Here is a 21,249-nt window from a genome sequence, read left to right as displayed (position 1 = left end):
AACTACTTTAAGCAATAATTTGAATGATGAAAATGACTGTATTTACACAATTATGAAGTGAATAATTTTCATTTTGTGATTTACATCTTTGTATGGCTCTGGGTTCTATCACTGTAGAAAAAGAAAGCACTTATAATATACAACTGTCTTCATCCTACATTTGCAACTGTGTTTCTATTATTTTGGTTACTCAATGAACTACAACTAATTTTAGAAAGAATTGAATTCAAAAAACTGTTTAAAATGTACTTTTTTTTTTTCCAGGGAATTGGTTCTGTTGACTAAAAAACAACCTAAAGCTAACTTTTCTGAAATTGCCAAACTGGCCATGGATATTAAAAATCTGCATCAGATCTGTTGTGAAGGAAATACAGTAGGGTGTGTGCTTGGCAGAGTAAGACTTTCTCTTTTCTTAAAACTCTTTAAAATACTTGTACTTTTTAAATAAAAGTGAGGGTGGTATAGATGAATCTAAAAAAGTAATTATCATTTCTCAATATTACCAACAGAATGGTGTCTCCCCTCGTCTCTCTTCTCTTCTCATGAAACAATTTTTTTCTTTCTTTTCCTCCCTTCCTTGCTTCCTTCCTCCTTTCCTTCTTTCCTTCCTTCCTTCCTTCCTTCCTTCCTTCCTTCCTTCCTCATTCTATCTACTTTATTCTTTTATTCTTAAATTTTTAGAGCTGGCTGCTAATTTTCTTCCAAATTGAGATTGTATTTCATTCATCTTTGAATCTCTAGAAAGTCTTAGAATTGCAAACTATACCCTCAGGCCTTATCAGCCTGGAGGAAAGAAGAAACCACCAAAAGCAAAGATGTGGCGTCAAGGGACAAGGGCTGGGGCATGGACAGCATAGAACTCACCTGCCCCACGTCCAAATGTAAAGTCTCAAAATCCCAGAGAAGGAAAAAAATTGTAGCTGTTAAAATCCTGATAACGTTTTAGTAAATCACAAGTTACAAGTATGTTCCTATTCATTCTACAAGTTTGAAAACTGAATAATTTTCATCATGATAAAAAATAAAACAGAAACAAAGAAAGACTACAATCATGATTTCAGTGAGGAATCTATGACTCTTATGGGCAGAAATCCTTACCCCCAACAATTTTTGCCCCATTACACATAGATTAAGGAATGTGGGTAACAATATCAGTTAAAATAGAAAAATCATTGAATCGAACACTCAGTAGAACCCCTAAGATTCTAAGTCCTCAAATGTCTACTTTGCTGGAACAGAGAGTTGGGGTCGGACCATAGCTTTCCCTTGGCAGCCATCGCAGTTGGCCATTGTTTGGTCAGTGCTTGACCGAAAGATGGTGGCTGCTACTGCCAATTCCATCCTGGAGATAGACTAAATATAAAGTTGCTTCTTGGATTACTTCCCGTATGGCAAGAATCTCAACGCATACTGGAAGTGATACTATCCTATACACTTAGAAGTCGTGCTGGCTCTTTAGGATAGGCTCTCAGGATCCTATCTGCATGACGATTAGGTGAAAATTACAGGGAACTTTGGGACCTATCCATAGGTATTAAAACAAAACAAAAGAAAAATCTCTAAAATCCTTTAACACATAAACAATACCCATGCCAAACTGGTAACTCTAGAACAGCTCCTGTTATTGTCTATACTATGACAGGAATGCTAGAACAATCTCCAGTTATTTAATTGTATTAGGTAGTATTAATAAGCAATATAAAGTAACTTCAGATAGTTCTGGCATTCCTTTCTTATTCTAGACTATAAAGGAAACAGGTTTAGAGTTATTAGCTTGACAAAGATACTTTTATGTGTTGAGATGTTTCACTCTGTTTTAGAGGTTGTCTTGTTTTGTCTTAAATAGGATGGATTCTGAACATTAGTAAATATTCTTTTGTCTTCTTGGGATGATCATTTGATTTTTATTGTTTGACTTATCCATTGAAGAATTATATTAAAAGATTTCTTAATATTTACCCATTTTTACATTGCTCAAGTCAATATCATTTTACTATATCTATGGTGTCTCTCTCTCTCTCCATATATATATGTCACAATTTTGCATTTATCTTTAGATGTGAAATGGATCTAGAACTTTCTTTTTTGGCACATATTTTATCAGGTTTTGGTATCCAGTTATGATAACTTCTAAAAGATGAATTAGAATTTTTTTCCTTTCGAATTCTCTGAAATAACTTAAATAGCACTGTAACTTACCTGTTTTCAGGTTTGTCTGTGAAACTGGAGGAGGGATGGAGATACAAACTGATGTGACAGCTTCTCCATTTCTTTTGTTATGGATTTATTTAAACATTTTTTTAGTCAATCTTTATTATTCATGAATTCTATACTTGAGAATTCACCTACATGCCAAAATTTATTTGTGACCCCCAAATCAATACTCACAGCACTTTGTGGTCATTCCCAGATTTATGCATGCTCAGAGCAGTGGAAATCTGAGTTGCCACATGTGCATGGCTCCAGCTAGAACAGAACAAGGTGATGCTCTCTGCCTTCTTGTTGTAGCTCTCATACTGTAAATAGGTGTTCTTTTTGCAGTCTATTAAGTGCCACATTTTCTGCATTTCTGTGCTTTTTGTTGATGAGTTAGCTCTTTACAATGGCCCGAGTATAGTTCTGAAGTGTTGTCTAGTGTTCCTAGAAGCTGTGATGTGCCTTGTGGAAAGAATATGTATTTTATTTTATTAGAGTATAATTGCTTTACAATGGTGTGTTAGTTTCTGCTTTATAACAAAGTGAATCAGCTATACATAAACATATACCCCCATATCTCCTCCCTCTTGCGTCTCCCTCCCACCCTCCCTATCCCACCCCTCTAGGTGGTCACAAATCTCCGAGCTGATCTTCCTGTGCTATACGGCTGCTTCCCACTAGCTATCTGTTTTACATTTGGTAGTATATATAAGTCCATGCCACTCTCTCACCTCGTCCCAGCTTACCCTTTCCCCCTCCCTGTGTCCTCAAGTCCATTCTCTATGTCTGCATCTTTATTCTTTTCCTGCCCCTAGGTTCTTCAGAACCTTTTTTTTTTTTAGATTCCATATGTATGTGTTAGCATACGGTATTTATTTTTCTCTTTCTGACTTACTTCACCCTGTATGACAATCTCTAGGTCCATCCACCTCACTACAAATAACTCAGTTTCGTTTCTTTTTATGACTGAGTAATATTCCATTGTATATATGTGCCACATCTTCTTTATCCATTCATCTGTCGATGGACACTTAGGTTGCTTCCATGTCCTGGCTATTGTAAATAGAGCTGCAATGAACATTGTGGTACATGACTCTTTTTGAATTATAGTTTTCTCAGGGTATATGCCCAGTAGTGGGATTGCTGGGTCGTATGGTAGTTCTATTTTAGAATATGTATTTTAGATAAGCTTTGTTCATGCATGAGGAACAGTGCTGGTGGCTATGAGTTCAATGTGAATAAATCACCCATATGCAGGAGTCCCCCTTATTGCCCCCTTTGCTTCCTGAGGTTTCAGTTAATCACAGTCAACTTTCATCTGAAAATATTAAACAGAAAAATCCAGAAATCAACAATTCACAAGTTTTAAATTGTGCACCATTCTGAGTAGCATGATGAAATCTTGTGCCATCTTGTGCCATCTCATCTGGGACGTGAATCATCCCTTTGTCCAGCATTTCTCGGGGATTAGTGACTTAGCAGCCATATAGGTTATCAGATTGGCTGTCCTGGGATCACAGTGCTTGTGTTCAAGTCACCCTTACTTTACTTAACAATGGCCCCAGTGCACAAGAGTAGTGATGCTGGCAATTTGGATCTGCCAAAGAGAAGCCATAAAGTGTACCCTTGAAGTGGAAAGGTGGAAGTTCTCAACTTAATAGGAATGAGAAAAAAAAAATCATATGCTGAGGTTGCTAAGATCAATGGTAAGAACAAATCTTTTATCTGTGAAATTGTGAAGAAGGAAAAAGAAATTCATGTTAGTTTTGCTGTCACACCTCAAACTGCCAAAGTTTTGGCCACAGTGCATGATAAGTGCTTAATTAAGGTGGAAAAGGCATTAAAATTGTACAATAAGGTATTTTGAGAGAGAGAGAGAGAGACCACATTCACATAACTTTTATTACAGTATATTGTTATAATTGCTCTATTTTATTATGTTATTTTTGTTAACCTCTTACTGTTCCTAATTTATAAATTAAACTTTATCATAGGTATGTATGTACAGGAAAAAACATAGTATATATAAGATTTGGTACTATCTGCAGTTTCAGGCATTGTCTGGGGGTCTTGGAATGTAACCCCTGTGGGTAAGGGGGGGCTACTCTATATTAAATAAGGTGTTTTTAAACAGAAACATACACAAAATAAGGTTATGTCTTGATCTGTTGACGAAAATGTGGCCAGAGACTTGCAGAAAACTTGTTCTGTATTTCCTCTAGGGTAGATGATTCAATATTCATGAATTCAGTGTTTATAACTACTGTGAGTAATGAGAATCAACTGTACTTATTTTTGTCAGGTTTTAAAATATACATTTTCCTTTAAAAAAATCTCCTTCATTAGCACTTTCTCATTTAGAAATATAGAGTTCTACATGACAATATTATTATTTGATAACTAAAAACATCAATTATGTAGTTATACCTCCTTTCCCCCCCATGTATATATGTTTTCTCCTTTAAGTAATTAGTTTTGCAAAGAGACTATTTAATTTACTGTTCTTTTCCAAGACAGAGTTCTTGGAAAACGACATTTACTCCAGTCTCACAACTAGGTGGAGCCTAGTCAGAAGTGATTTATGTCATTTCTAGGCCTGGCCTATAAAATCTCCTGTCCAAAACACCCAATCTGAGGTCAGTGTTAGAATCTACAGGTTGGAGATGACAGGGCCTCTGTCAGCCTGGTTCTCAGAACTACTGCCCGGAGGCAATACACCTCCCCTTCTCAATAGGACTTTATTGAGAAAGAAACAGGCTGGATCCTATTAAGCCACTGAGAGCAGGCTCGTCACTTAACTAATGTACACACTCTCCCTTATCGGTCTCAACCTGACCTCACAATGCAGCTTCAATTTACCACTCTCAGATCTAGATCTTCAGTACATTCTTCTTCTCTCCTGATCCCTTAATCTTAATCTCAACTAAATTTTCCCAATGAGCTCAAAATGTCCTATATACCATTTCCCATGTACGCCATGTTCTTCACATCTAAGACTCTTTTATATAAAGATGGATAATTCTAGTATGCTTTTCCTCTCCATTTGTTTCCAACTAACTTCTATTTGTCCTTCAAGATTCAAATCATTCAAGATCTTCACTCTGACCTTTATCCAGTCTGGATTGCCAATCTCTCTTTTTTCTTCCAAAATATAACACGTGCATTTCTCTAACAATTTATTTTATAATGCATTATTATTCTTGTTTAACTACTTGACTCTCCAACTAGATTGTGAGCTCCTTAAGTATAGAGACTAGCTTGTTCATACACACATGTACTTATTTTTGTATGTGTATATATAAGTAAATATGTAAGTTTTATAGTAATATTACAGTAATGTATATAGAAAATGACAGAGACAAAATGTTTTCTAAACTGGGATCCCAGAACGATAACAACAGTAGCAAGTAATAAAACTCTTCATTTGTATTTTGTTGGGCTAAACTTGAAAACAATAATACCATCTGTCTCTCTTTAAGTTCTGTAAGAGATGTTAGAAGAACTTGTGACACTTCAGTAAAGTCAAATAGAGAAGGTTTCTTAGTAGAATGAGTCACTATAAATGACCTTCTTTGGTCTCGCAGTTTGCCATGGAAAAAGCAATATAAGATGCCAAGTTTTTCTCTGGTTTTCTACTGATAACAATAAAAAGAAATAAGTTCAGAATGAAGTCATCAAAAATTACTGCTCTTTTATGTTTATAGAGCCAGCTTATGAACTATACCTGCTCTAAACAGGCTACACCATCCAGCAAGATCACTCCATGCTGTGAACTGCCAGAACCATTCCGAGGGGAATGCATTATCAACTCAGAAAATGACAAACCTGATCTCTCATCCCTGCCACTTAGCAGGTTTACAGAAGACCAGTTTGTATGCAAACAATTCACTGACAAACAAGATGACTTCCTACAAGAGTAATACGGCTTTTTGTAAAATCTTAGTAATGGTATATTGTATTTATGGATTCTTTGGGAGAGATTGCAAACTTGAATGATGACAGAGGCGAGCCAATGATGTGAGTGAATGGTTAAATGGCTGAGAGGAGATGCCTTGTGGAGTCCAAGGTTGCAGCTACTATTTGGCTCTAGCTACTTGTAACCATATGGGAATGTAGGCTTTGGGTCGTTGGATCAACTGCATTTTGAGAGAAGTTGGAAGTCTCTTGATTTTTAAATGTTGACAACTAATATACGAATTTTAAAAAACACAGTGAGCGTCAAGTGTGTGCAGGCTTTGCTCTGAGGGACTTAGAGTCATCCCTAAGTAAGGGTTTCAGATTGGTATGCCTGGCCAGCTCTTCTAATTAATTTAATACCTACTCTCAAAGCCATAGTGTGGCATTACAAGATTAAAGAGATGGAGTTCTAACATCTCTGGTGTCCAATCAGAAGTGCAAATTATTTGGGGCATAAAGCAAACTGATTTCAATATATTATAATATTAAGACAACATTACTGAGTGATTGAAATAGTTCCAAAGTCACTTTGTGAAGTATTATTTGGAGCAGCTAAATTCTAACAAAACATAAGAATTTGAATTTTCCTCAAAGTTTTCTGTAGATTGACTTTAGCTATATTTCTGAAATTACATTTGACACTGGCTTATAAAAGTAAATGTCACTACCTGAACTCACTTATCCCTAAACTTGCATTTAGTATTGAAAAAGTCGATAGGCACAACTTCCTAGTGGAAATTACGTTAGACTATGAGTTGTGAGACCTGAGTTCCAGTCTAGCTTGGTCATGCATCAGCTTTGAAATGCAGTTCAAGCCACTTAATTTCCCCAGACTTTTGGGTTCCAACTGTAAACTGAGGCAGTTGGATAAGATCACTTCAGATGTCTCTTCTGCAATTCTATGATTCCTTTGAAAATATTCTAGAGTCCAAATTTCTCTTTCTTGTAACCCAGAAGAACGTGCAGATTATGGACAACTGATGCTTGAAGGCTTATGTGGGAAACAGGGGAAGATGGTTATTTAATACCTAGTCAGCACAGTCTTACAAAAAAATTGTAATATTTATAAAATCTAGCCTCAAAGGTCATCAAGAAAATGTTCTCACCCAAACACTTGAAATGAATTTCTAGTAAAAGTAAGGAGAGACCCTGAGCCAGGAACTAAATCTTGTCAGGATGTTTTAGGTTCAAGTTTGAATCTGCCACTCACTACTGTGTAACTTTGGAAAAATCACGTAATTTTATTGATTTGGTTTCCTTATCTCAAAATCTAGCCAATAAAACTTCCCTGCCAGCCTCCCAAGATTTTCAAATACCTAAAGTCAGTTAAAATATTGAATAAATGTCATGGTCATAGGTGGCTTTTGAAAGAAAACTATGGCTTCAGAATTTAGTGTTTACTTTCTGATATTCTTCATGTGCTTACAGGTTTCTTTATGAATATTCAAGAAGACATCCAGAGTTGGCAGTTCCAGTGATTTTAAGAGTGGATACAGTATATCAAAACTTACTGGGAAAATGCTGTAAATTAGAAAATCCTCTGGAATGCTATAGTCATGGGGTAAATTCCTTTTTTTACACCTGTTTCTCATAAGTGATTATAAACATAGGGAAAAGTCCAATGCTGTTAGTAGTGCTGTACTTTTGTAAGATGATTATGCATGTTCTTTCTAATTGCAAGCACTACACAAAAACTTTGATTTCTGTCTAAACCAAAGGCCACATCATTATACAGCAGCAACTTTCTGTGTGAGTCACTGCCTTATAGATTCTGTGTTTTATGAAAACAACTCTGTGCAATCTTCTCTAAAGTTTGCTTGGCATGGTAGCAGGTAGCATGAAAGCATAGCCTATTAGGGTGGGAGAAGGTTGACGGTTTCCACCAAGCAGGCCTGGAAACTGTCCCTATCTCAGGCCAGAAATCATACTGTTCACAGTCAGCAGCTCCTGTTGTGTAGTTGACATGGAAAAAGCCGGTTGCCTTACAACTCTCTGACCAGACAATCTGTTATCCACAGTTTACCAGGAGCCAGGTGGTTCTGGCTTTTGTTATGCTAATTAGTGGGTGGGGATGGAGGATGAAGGCATTTCTTGTCCTGTTTGAGCTCAAGCAGGTACACCTAGCATCTTCCTGTTCCCAGAGAGAAGGCTAAATGAAGGCGACTTAGTCTTTTGTAGGTTAGCACCCTTTCATAGCATCACCTGTAGACTCCACAATCATCATTATGATAATAGCCCCTTATAGGAGCATGGATGTTTAGAGTTTACAAAGTAGCTTTGCAACAAGTGTCCAATTTTATTCTCACAACAGCTTGGTAAGATAGGTAATGGCATAAGTACTAGCTACATTTTGTAGATAAGAGTTTTGAGTTTCAGAAGGTTCAGGTGACTTGTCCAATGTCACACAGGCAGTAAGGACAAGGCTAAGTGTTAAATCCAGGCAAACAGTTTGCCAATCAGGTAAAATTTTTACTATAACAAATACTGTTTATTAGGATCAGGTGGACTGGGTCTGATTACTTAAGGAGATAACCAGTGCTCCTACCAAAGAGCTAAGTCTGCAAGGTCACTCGTATCTTCCCACTGGAATTTTATTTGCACTGTTCAAGAATTCTTTGAACTTTCATTTAGCTCTGAGAATTCCATGTGATTCCCTTTAACGTGTATTCGTGGAGTGCTTTACTATGTTCAAGTCTGGTACTTGTTTTTATTAAACCATGACTTCTTAATATGTATCTATATTTCTATACCTACATCCATATCTCTATATCTGTACTGTTTACATAAAAATGCTGTATTATTAAAAATAACCAGTATGCACACATACACACACACATTCTGATCAATTAAACTTAGATCTATAAATTACTTTTAAGGACCTCTTTTTGGCTTGATGAATGGTTAGCTTTATGCTTGTAAAATATGCCATTTAAGCCCATAAATGAGTTCATACCACAGGAAACTAAATATCAATCTTTGCTGTCCCACTTTTTTCTCCACAAAGTACATGACCATTCCTGTTTCAGCAAAATGTGTTTTCTCAACATTTCCAAACTCACTAAGTAAATAAAACCCTGGGTTTAGTAAAACAGTCACATTAAACTATTACAGAAGATGGTTTTGCAATCTTACCTCAAGATAGATTGTTGCAATGATAGATAAACACTGATTATCTTTATTTTTCAGGAAGAGATGTTTCAAAGAGTGGTTCGTGAAAGCCATAAGCATGTGAAAAATCAGTGTGATTTACATGAGAAATTAGGAGATAGTAACTTCCATGACAGGTATGCTTCCAAGATATTGTCCAAATTTGTGGTTGTTCGTGAGTTTTTGTTGACTCCTGCTGCTGAGAGTTTCTAAGAGTCTATATTCAACCTTAAAATCTCAGAGGCCAAGGAAAAACTCAGTTCAGAATTAACCTAGTTATCTTTGTCTTGATAAGACAGTTGTCCACATAACCTTGGGTGCTTTTACATTGCTTTTTAGGCCAGTTTCCAGATTCCAATCAATGCCCAGAGGTCAGGGAGCCGGCAGACCCTGACTGCCCTTCCGCAATCCCACAGGAGCCCTCTACCCTTCACCTGGACATTTAGTTTGGGGCTTTGCATGCAATCTGGAGTCAAGGCTGCAACAGAGATCTAATCTAGGTTTTCTTCATCAGTTTCAAGTCAGGTCAATATAGCAAATACAGTATTTTCACCATCAAGAGTAGAGATAAATAGGCACCTTAGTCAGAGGGAGCACACGTTAACTCTTTGTGTGCAGAGAGCCTGGTAAATCCCATTGTATTTCAAAGATTAAGATATCAAAAAAACAAAAAAGCCAATTTTCAGTTATCTTTAAGATCTTACTGTAATAGTCTATTAAGAAGCAGAGTATATATATATATGTCAATCCCAATCTCCCAATTCATCACACATATATACACTAATATGTATAAAATGGATAACTAATAAGAACCTGCTGTATAAAAAAATAAATAAAATAAAATTCAAAAATTCAAAAAAATATATATACAACCGAATGCAGAAAACCAGGTGGAGAGCACTACATGTTTGTGGATGTTATTTCAATAAAAATCCAAACAGTTTAGTGTGTGTGTGTTTTGATAAAATGATCTTAAAATTGAAACAGATATAAAATAGGTAACTAATAAGAACCTGCTGTATAGCACAGGGAACTCTACTCAAAAAAAAAAAAAAAAAAGAAGCAGAGTATTGGGGAAAAGTTCAGTTTGATACAGTGTCCCATAATATTGAGCTTAAATTAAATGTCCAGAATAATGGATCCAAAAAAATTATTCTTGTTTTAGAATATTTGGCTTATTATTTTTTTTTTACTGTTGTATTTAATTGCTAACGTCTAGCTTAAGGATTAGACCGGTGGCTCTCAAACTTTAGAGTGCATCAAAATTACTTGGAGGACTTGTAAACACAGCCCACCCCTAGAGTTTCTGATTCAGTAAATCTGGGGTGGGGCATGAGAATTTGTACTTCTAACAAGTGCCAATCCAGGGGTCACACTTTAAGGAGCAGTGGATTAGGTTGACTATTTCCTTGGATGCTATAGCTAAATTCTTCCCCTAACTCCATTATAATATAAATGCAATAAATGATTCTGACATTTTGTCCTCAAATTCAGTTCTGCAGAGTCTTTCTCATTAAAATCTCTCTCCATATCCCTCAGTTCCCACTACCACTCTCCTAGTTCAGGCCATCACTTGAATTACTGGCATGGACTTTTCTTCCTTTACTTTGCCTCTTGCCCACCTCCAATCCATTCTTTATATAGCAACCATAATTATCTTAAAAACAATGTAAATCTGATTCTATAGTTAAGCTTTCTTCCTTCTCCTCTCTCCAATTCCCAATCCCCCCTAATTAAGAAAAAAATCACAATCAGTGACTTTCTAAGTGCTCCCTTCTTACTTTCATTCCCCTTCACCTGGCTCATTTTTAGTTATTGTCAGATCTCAGCTCACATGTCATTTCCTCTAGGAAGCCTACCTGACCTCCCTGGGATGGGATTAGATGTCGTTCTGTGTGCACCTATAGCATTCTCTATTCCTCTCATTACACTGAGTGTACTCCTCTATCTCCTCCACTAGAGGCGTGAGACCATGAGAGTAGGACATGTTTCCTGATCGTTGGTTGCTGTAGCTTCTATTCCTACACGTTGTAGACAACGATACATGCTTTAACGGCCTGTGCATATATTTATTTCAGAAGCTGTTTACTATGAGTCTGATTTTGCAGCCATCCAAATTAGCTATCACAGTATCCTTCATAAGTAGAAAGAAGATGGATGAGAGTGGAGCAATGTGTGAGGTGGAAAGGGAATTCCAGGTATACTGAATAAGCCACTGAGCCACTGGGTCAAGAACTAAAAGGATAGACTTAAACCCAATCTAATGACTTGCTCATCCCACATCAGAGACAATGTCAGATATTGAGGAAAACTTTGTAGAATTCTTCATTTTGGGCACATAGCCATTGCCAGGAATAAGAGGAAATTATTCTTTCAGGCTCATAGTCCTTTATACTAAGAAAGCCCCACAACTATCTGCTCAGGAGTTGGTTATATTCACGAAGAACATGGCAGCTGCTGCCACCACATGTTGCCCACTGAATGATGAGCAACAGTTTGTTTGCATGGAGAACTCGGTAAGTGCATCCTTGACTGCATGTCTGTCTGTTGTTAAAAGTTCTGAACTCCAAGCCCCAGCAATCAGTCTCATGTTGGTGGACACGTCTATGAATTGTCAATGGAACCTAATAATTCTGTCCTTAAGAGAATTTATTTCTGGTCAGTTCATGCCAATTGTCTTTGATTAGCAGCAGGGATAAATAAGACTATCACTTTGCAAAAACTGGGGATGTCAGATTCACCAGACCTTTGCCTGGATCATATCCCAAGGTCTATTCCCTGGATTTTCAAGTCAACAAAAGCGATTTTGCTGATTTTAGACTAACTCATACTAATCAAAAGTGTAGGAAAAAACCACCCAGCTTCCTCTTGTGTTTCTCCTTTACTCTCACACGATTACCATACTCACAACACTTCTGACACCAGATGTGTGGGGTTTTTTTTTTTTCCCCAAAGCAAGCACTGGGAATCCTACAATTTAACTCAATTCTAACACTATCTGCTTGGAGATAGCATCAGATCCTACGGGTTGAGGGCTCAGTTCCCCAGGACTGCTCCCACCTGACTTCAGATGCCAATCACAAGTCCAAGTTGTCACCTGTGCTTCTGACTGATTAGCTATAAATCGGAGGTTTCCACAACTCCCTCCTTGGGTTCAATTAATTTTATGGAGCACTTCACAGAACTCAGGAAAACACAGTTACCAGTTTATTGAAGGATATGAAAAAAATGCAGAAGAACAGCCAGATAAGAGATACATAGGGTGAGACCTGGGAGGGTTCCAAGTACAGAAGCTTCCTGTGGAGTTGGGGTGTCTCACCCTCTCAGTGCTTGGATGTGTTCACTCACCTGAAAGCCCACTGAACCCCATACTATTGGGATTTTATGGAGGCTTCCTCACATAGACATGACCAATTATTAACTGTATTTCCAGCCTCTTTCCCCTCTCTGGAGCATGGGGGTGGGGCTAAAAATTCCAAGCTTCTAATCATGTCTTGGTCTTTCTGGAGACCAGCCCCCATCCAGGAGCCATCCAGGAGCTCACTCAGAGTCATCTCATTAGAACAAAAGCTGCTCCTAATGCCCTTATCACTTAGCAATTTATAAGCATACCAGGAGCTTTGTGTCAGGAACCAGGGTCAAAGACGAAATATTTATATTTTCTGTTATCTTACATCAAACTTACAAGTGTTACCTTCATTAGACAGAATACCAGGTTTCATTTACAGTGAGAAATGTCTTCCCAATGTCAAGAATAATTGGGTCTAATAACTAGGCTACACTTTTCCCTGAATCACATTACTTGGGAAGTTGAATTAGGATATGGGTATTCATGCAAATGGAATCAGAGGAAGGGCAGGGATGGTCTTGAGAGATATTTCTTCCAGGGATATGAATTATTCCCTCCTAGCAATGGAGAACATCACTCCAGGACCTGGATGCTCATCTCCAGGTCTCTCTCAAGTGGTATATTTTAACGCTACTGAATTCTTGTTTGGTGACAGCTTTCTTTGTCCTATATTCTTGGTAGAGCATCTCCTCTATACTAAGTTAGTCTTTTTTTCTGATAAAATATAGTTGTTTTGGTTACAGATTTAAAATGTTTTATTATCCAGCTCTGTCTTCCTTTTATTTTATTATAAATTTTTATTATCTAATCATGCCTTCCTTGGGGAACTCTTGATTTATATTCCTAAAACCTTGTTTTTAAGTGATCTCTTTGGTTACTTCAATAAATTCATAAATTAAATATTGATGCTCACTGGTTTCAGTCACTTCATCCCCACATACGTAAGTGACAGGGAATTTGTGTGGTCATTATACTCAGAGTGGAATACAGGCAGCCTTGCAGACAGCGTCAGGATAAGTATCAGACACACCCTGGGAGCAAGGCAAGGTGACTGTTCTAGAAGGAGACAAGAAAATGGAAGGAGACAACTGAAATAAGATCCAGGGATTCCTTTCACCATTCATTTATTCACTTTTTCATTAATTCAACAAGTGTTTATAGGTGATTTATCATATACCAAGTTCTGTGGTAGTTACAGATGTCCAGTTATAAAACACAGAAACACATTGGATTTGAGCTTTTTTAGAAGTGCATTCATCAGTCTTGCATCTGGGTCAAATTAGCAGTCATGTTGACCTGAGACTTGATTTGAATTTGATGGAGCATAAGAAACTCCTGCCTCAAGTCAACACTGGTCTATAAACTGCACACTGAGGAGGAATTGGGAGGTCGGGTCCAAGGGAACTGACCTTTGAGGATGACAGGAAGAGGAAGGACAAGGCTGAGAACCAGGTTTCACCTGACACTCTTGCTCTTTCCCAGACAGTGAAATCCAGGCCAAATTAGCAGGAAACTAGAATTTGAGAATACTTTTCTATGGATAAAAATATATATATTAATGACCACAAACCTTATGGCTCTTATTTTAATTCTTTTCTGGGGAAGGCAAAGCTAATTCTTGGAGCTTTATGCAGAAGACACGAGGCAGAGCCTATCAATGCTGGTGTGGGTCACTGCTGTGATGACTCGTATGCCTTCAGGAAGCCTTGCTTTGATGATCTGCAAGTAGATGGAACTTACATTTCTCCACATTTATCCTGTGACCAAGTCGTCAACCTTAATGAGGACTTGTGCAGAGCTCAGGAGGAGGAATTACAAACTGAAAAGCAAAAGTAAGGATCTTTGTTTATATGTATATATACATGCTGGTTACCCTGAATCAACACAATGCATCAAAAGCCCTCCGCCTCCTGGCAGTGGGGCAGTTCCCTTTTAGTGCGCACCCACTCCTCCCACCCTCCTCACGTGCCCCTGATCCTGTCCTCAGGAGAGAGCGGGTCCTGGTCCTCATAGTTCCTTCTCCCCCCCGATCATTAGAAATGGTTGGTAGCTTACTTCTAATTAATTTATTTACTCTAAGACTTGCTCTTGGAGAGTCTAAATATTATTAGTCCAACAATATCATCTTGCCAAATGAGGCAAAGTTTTTGTTGCCTTGGGGATAAACACATTCCTGTGGTCAGCAAGCGCAAGGTTGTCACTTATTCTGTTTTATCACAGTACTTAAAATTCATAAGCCAACTGACCCTTGAGGTCCTTTCTTCAGTTCCCAAGGTGAGCTGATCACAAACTAGACTGTAAAGCTTTCCAGTAAGCATCCAAAAACCACTGTAACACTTAGTTAGCCATTATTTCTTTAGCCCAGGCTGATGTGAGAAGATAATACTTTATTTTTAGAGTTCGGGCTTTGCTTTCTCTTGAGGAAATTCTCTGGCATAGTTAGGCACCCTTTATGTATGTCATCTCACCAAATCCTTACCACAGATTTAGGAGGTAGATAATATTATTACCCCATTTTAATTGTGAGGAAACTGAGGCTAAGAAGGCAAGAAGAAATGGTATGAGATCATGCAACAGGTAAATAAGTTGTTGAACTGGAATTTGTACCCAGGCTACCTGGCTCAAAGCACATATACTTAACTACCAACATGTAGCTGTTAGTGTGCCCTAATCAAGGGGTTATAATGCTGGTGATAATTTTTAATACTTGAAAATCTTCATGTAAGGGCTAGATGATGAAAAGTGTGAAATATTAGGAAGCATCTGTGTTCTAGTTAATTCACTGTGTTTTCTGTATGGAGAAAGCAATAACGCAGAGACAGCTAATGTAGAGATTTCTAGAATATTCTGGGAGGATACATATTGGGAGTCAAGGGCTGGGCTGGACAAAGCTCTCCAATTTCCTGGGAAGTGGTAGGGGTTCTCTCCATGGCTTTCACCCCTATATAGTTCTGACTGATCATCATAGCATAAGTCCACATACACACAAAAAAGAAAAAAAAAAAAAAAGCGAAGGGGCTCCTGGAGGGGAAAGACAAAATTCAGCAGGATTATAAAGAGAAGGCAGAAATGAGGTCATGGAATAAGACAGAGGAAATAAAGAGAATAGAAGTTCAAAGGAAAAGAATTTAAAATCCAATTAAGAAAAATACAGAGTTGAAATGTTAAGACTTAAGATAGTATATGAAGACTAGAATGTGCTTTAAATGAAAGGGTGAATAAATGTAATGAAAATAAAAGATTAATATCATTGAAATGAAAAGCTGGAAACAACTTGATGGTGTTGAGGATTAAAAGTAGGATCTAATATTTTAAAAGGTAAATTAAAAAATTTAAAACTAAAGGAATGAATAGAATTAGGGGAAATGTTTTAAAACAGCAGTTAGGTTGATAGGTAGAGAGATCCGGGGGGTGGGCTGGGTGGTGCGAGGAAGTGGACAGGAGAGATAAACCCACTGCAAGCAGATCACTGGTATGTGGCAAATCATTATAAGGGAGGGGGGCCTAGCTTCCAAATGGCACAGAGTCCCCAGTTGTAGAAAAGGCAGCCTTCATATCTGGAGTGTTAAGGGAAGGTACCACGACATGCTGATACCTCTGCTCCAAATCTCATTCCCAGACCTGCATTCTCATAATGGGACCCTTTTTTCCCCTTACCTATCCCAGTACAGTGAAAGTGTTTCTCCTTGTTTGTTTATTTATTGGAGTATAATTGTTTTACGGGGTTGTGTTAGTTTCTGTTGTACAATGAAGTGAATCAGCTGCATGTATACCTATATCCCCTCCCTCTTGGACCTCCCTCCCACCTCCACCCCCCCATCCCACCCATCTAGGTCGTCACAGAGCACAGAGCTGAGCTCCCTGTGCTTTAGGTAAGCAGCTGCCACCTGATCTGCAAGCTCAGCGGTCATACAAGTGTTCCCTCTACTGGTGCCTCTGGAGACGTGCATCCAGAAACCAGCTGACCCAGCAGGACAGAGGAGAGAGCAGAATAGTTGGGTGTGTCTGAGGCATAGGTGAGAGAGGGGAGAGGAACCTTTGGGGCTGAGACTAGAGGGGTTGGGAGGGTTCAAACCATGAAGACAATTGGAATCCCAGAGCTTGTGAGGAAGGAGAAGAAGGGTACATATGAAGGAGCCTTCCTACATCCTCCACTAGGTTTCTCTATTATTGTTAAATCTACAGCTCAGACCCTCAGGGAAATTATAAAACTGCTCATCAATTATTTGCTGAGTGAATAAATGAATAAGTTGGTGAGAAGCTGTGACAATGTACCATTTATTGTGGGAGTCAGGGAGAAGGGAGACTGTGGTTGGAAGCAACCAATAATTTGAAACGAAAGTTGCAAGTTGTGCTATTACTATAATTATTGATTATCATTGCCATAATTTGATGAAATAATTATTCATATTATCTTTGCCACTATTTATTAAGTGCCTTTAGTATGCCAATTACTGTACTCAGCTCTTTAATATAGTATTATTTTTGGTCCTCACAAAAACCTTGCAATATAGGTGTTCAAATTCTCATTTTATAGAGTAGGGTGAGAGAAGTATCTTACCCATCGTCACACAGACTAGTGAGTGGAGGACCTAACTTGAGCCAAAGTAAGTTTGACTGCAAAGTTTGTGCACTTTTTATGACATTGGAAGGAAAAAGAAGTCCAGATTTTGCATGAACTCACAGTAAAACCAGTGCCCCTCCTATACCAGCTTTGGCCACTTGGGGTGCTGAATCCCCTAGGGCAGACCATAGAAGCCCCAGTGGGTGCTGGGAAATGTGGTAATCTCACTGTGTAGGTACTCATGATGCTTAGTTTCTGTAACATGGGACTGAAGCTGTCCTATGCTTCTATGGGTTGGGTAGTGAATTTCAGCATCATGAACAACATTGTTATCTGGGGGGGAATATTTTCTGAGACAAAACCCACCAAAATTCCAATGGGAAATAGCCTGTATTTCTCACTTTGAATAATTAATTTGTTAAAAACTGATCATTATTATTCAAAGATAGTATCAACTGTTTTGACCATACATCATACATAACCATACAGACTTGAATGATACAGAGACACAAACAAGCACAGTGTTTTCTTTCAAGTGGGATCAAGTTTAGGTCTAATTGGAAAATTGAATATGTACATATCTCAACTATAATAAAACATAATTTAAAAAAGATCAAATATGTACAGAACAGTTGGATAGAAAAAAGAATGCTTATACTATTCTATTTCTTTGTAAAATGTTGATTTACTTTATCATTAAAGTAATACATAGTCTTTGCAGAAAATTTAGAAAATACAGAAAAGAGAAGAAAAACATAATACTTTTATTCCAACACTGCAGAGATACCCATTATAAATATATGTATAGTGTAGGAATACATAATTCCATATCTGTACACAAGTGCACACTCCCACAATTGCCCTCTGTCCATCAGTCTATGGTTTGAATACATAATAATGGAAGTTTTGCACATTCTTACTACTACCTGCTTATACAGAATTTCAGTTCCAGCAATTATCCTCAGAATCCTCAGGGGAGAGCTTATGAAACTCCCCTTGCCTCTCCCACTCCGCAGGAATTCTCCAGGCATTCCTGGATCCTTGGCACCACTCCTGTGCCACTGGGAACAGTCATGCCCTCCAGGTACTGCTGTCTCCTGCTCAGCAGCAGACTGGATCCCTTTCAATTGATGACAAAGTTGCTTTATGTTTTGTTGTAAGGAAAAAATAATACCTCCCCCAAACCTCAGGATTGTACACGTTTAACAGGTGCTGTGGCAGTGCTGCTTGTGTCTTAACGGTGTGCAGGACTTTAATGAAAGCACTCTTACAGCCCCCTTTCAAAGAGTTATCCTGATTCCATATAACTCAGAAATGAGTGTAATGGAGGCCCAGCTGGGGAACCACTGAATTATTCCCGTCTTCCACTGACCAGACCTTTCTTAATGGGCGGAAGTCTGTGAGCCTGACTTCTTGTCTCAGGACGAGTTCTCGGAAGTAGTTCTCAATTCTCATGCCTTCTGGAAGGGAGGCTCACCTCACTGACTTGTTATATATGCCCAGATCTATATTATTCCCAAGGAGTTGAAACTAGTGTTACAAATGCAAAGTGGAGATGACATAGAGCCTTATTAAGGAGGTGACAGAGAGCATTACACGAGGTAACATTTACAAATTTTCGGCACATTGTCTGAAACAGAACAAATATCAAGATACTCAAAAGATGTTGGCTGTTGTCATCATTTTTAATGTAGATTTAAAAATGATAATGTGTGCAGTTTTGTCACTGATTATTCTTCAAAACAGCATTTTAATGGCTTTTTAATATTCCAGTATATGGGTACAATAATGAACTTAACCAGTCCCTGTTTCTGGGCATGAAAATTGTTTTCAGTTTCTAAGTATCATAAATTGTGACAATGAATATTTTTGTACATATGTCTTTGTCCCCTCTCTGATTTTTTTCTAAATTCCCAGGTCTTAGGATTAGGGGCAAACATGGAGTTAATTAAAATCTCCTAGCTTCTATTGACTGTGTCTTACTGGTGCTCAGAGGATGCAGTGATTACATGCTTCTCAAACCCACCTCATCACTGTAGCAGTTCCCGAAAAGAAAATTGGCTTGTGCTTCCTTATCTTCAGTCATGCTGCTGTTTCAGCTCTGTCTATCCTCAAGGCTGGGGGCTGGGGGGAGGGTAGGAGAGGGTTGAGCTGAAATGGGAAGTTCAGAGGCATGTCCAGGGCGCTACCAAGTGAAGCTAAATATCTGATTGCTTAGATGGGGTCAGCACGCTACGGCCATCTGGCCAGGACTGTTTCTGTAGGTCCTGCGGGCACCGCCTGAGCAAGCTAAGCCTGGGAGCTGCAGGGTGCCGCGTCTGCTTCGCCTCTGTCCCCGGCTTCGCTCCTGCCTTCCCCGCCTGGGACCGAGCTCGCTCTGCCCAGTGCCTGCGCTGGTGCCACGTGCATGGTGGGGACTTCACTGTTGACGACTGCCGGACAGCAGAGGGGTGGGTGGCATCTCAGTCCAGGAGTCAAGCGACTCAGAGAGTCACCTTGCCTTGGGCCGGCTGCCCGCGCTGAGAGCGGGGTGCAGGGAGAAGAAAAGGGCGTGTCACTGGGGCACAGAGTGAGACAAGCGGCGCGCGCCCCCTTCTCCACCGCTGGTCCCGCTTCACCATCATTTCCAGCTGATGGCAACTGGCACAAACTGTGCCCGCCAGCCACTTGGGGCAGCCCACCCCAGGGGTGGGGCGGGCCTGGAGTTCTCTGTCTTGTGATATAAGTACTTATATAATATCCGCAGTTTTGCCTCTTGGCTGAAAAAGGCTAAAATATTTGCCGGACCCTTGGGTTAGAGTGTCATAGGAATAGCTACTTAAAGCTTTGAGATATTTTCTTTTATACCTATTCAAGTACAAATAAGGCCACTAGGTATTATCAATGTGAATTTGAAAATGGAGAGTAAATGAAGGTTTTTGAGTAAGCAATAAAATATGGATTAATGTACATTTCCCCTACCCTTCATGCTTGTTTTCTTTGTAGTTAAATCTCTCTTGACCAATAAAGAAAAAAAAAAGGACAACATTGGAAGATTTGGAATACTACTTTATTTTTTTATTTTTATTTTTTTGCGGTACACGGGCCTCTCACTGTTGTGGCCTCTCCCGTTGCGGAGCACAGGCTCCGGACGCGCAGGCTCAGCAGCCATGGCTCACAGGTCCAGCCGCTCCGCGGCATGTGGGATCTTCCCGGACTGGGGCACGAACCCGTGTGCCCTGCATCGGCAGGCGGACTCTCAACCACTGCACCACCAGGGAAGCCCGATACTACTTTATTAAACAGAGAGACAGAAGCCAGGTTATAATTTTAAATATTCTAAGTGGTTGAAACACCGATGTTTATATAGTTGTGGGGAAACTCATTCTGTGAGGGAAATCTGAGATGATTGTCAAACTACTGAAGTTTCAAATTAGTGTATTGGTTTTATTATTAGTAACATATAAGGGGGCCTCAACTTTCAGGTGTGTTATACTTGTAATATTTATTGGGAAGTTAGTTGTTTAGAATAAATGTTGTTCATAACAAAATATTATAGGAAAGCTAATTTATTGTATAACCTATTTACCACCCAATGTAATAAAAATAGAAAATAATATTTACCCTAGTAATAATTACATAAAGGTAATTAAATTTAATATAATAGTTATATCGATGAGATGTGCTTGAAGAAAAATATGTTGAATAAATGATGGAGATGGATACTGTGAAAACTATGAAGACATCAGGGCATTTTCAGGGCCTGTAAACTTAAGAGTGAGAGCTATGCAAAGGCATGGGTGGTGTGCAGCTTTAAATAAATAAGGCAGGTTTGCAAGCTGGCCTTCTAGAACTCAGGGAGTGATTTTATTTTTGCCACTCATTTCTTATTCAGGCTTCTCAGCAACCTTGTGAAGCAGGAACCATATGCAGCAGAGATGCAGTTCCAATCAGTTATTGTGGATTTTGCTCACCTGGTGGAGATGTGCTGTCAAGCAGAGAAAAGTGAAATGTGTCTCCAAGAAGAGGTATCTCTGTTTCCTTGTCTATTCTCTTA

General features: G+C 38.8%; 1 protein-coding gene across 7 annotated transcripts in view; it reads left to right on the top strand.

Moving 5' to 3' along the window:
• The window catches only part of LOC309822039 (alpha-fetoprotein-like), a 68,465-nt gene that overhangs the window by 9,897 nt on the left and 37,319 nt on the right, over nucleotides 1–21,249 (top strand). For 6 of the 7 annotated variants that reach the window (XR_014296683.1, XR_014296684.1, XM_082653662.1 and 3 more), the window contains exons 7-13: nucleotides 265–394; nucleotides 5,901–6,112; nucleotides 7,582–7,714; nucleotides 9,340–9,437; nucleotides 11,678–11,816; nucleotides 14,255–14,481; nucleotides 21,088–21,220. Coding sequence is in view for 5 of the 7 variants with exons in the window: in XM_082653662.1 (XP_082509788.1) it covers nucleotides 265–394; nucleotides 5,901–6,112; nucleotides 7,582–7,714; nucleotides 9,340–9,437; nucleotides 11,678–11,816; nucleotides 14,255–14,481; nucleotides 21,088–21,220 (1,072 nt within the window). In the remaining 2 variants the exon portion in view is untranslated. The remainder of the gene's footprint in view (nucleotides 1–264; nucleotides 395–5,900; nucleotides 6,113–7,581; nucleotides 7,715–9,339; nucleotides 9,438–11,677; nucleotides 11,817–14,254; nucleotides 14,482–21,087; nucleotides 21,221–21,249) is intronic. The other variant, XM_082653660.1, reaches the window with a different exon arrangement.

Source organism: Grampus griseus (assembly GCF_964374135.1).
Source record: "Grampus griseus genome assembly, chromosome: 4".
NCBI classification, from domain to species: Eukaryota; Metazoa; Chordata; class Mammalia; order Artiodactyla; family Delphinidae; genus Grampus; species Grampus griseus.
Note: the sequence above shows the minus strand (reverse complement) of the source record. Positions and strands in the feature narration are given on the sequence as shown.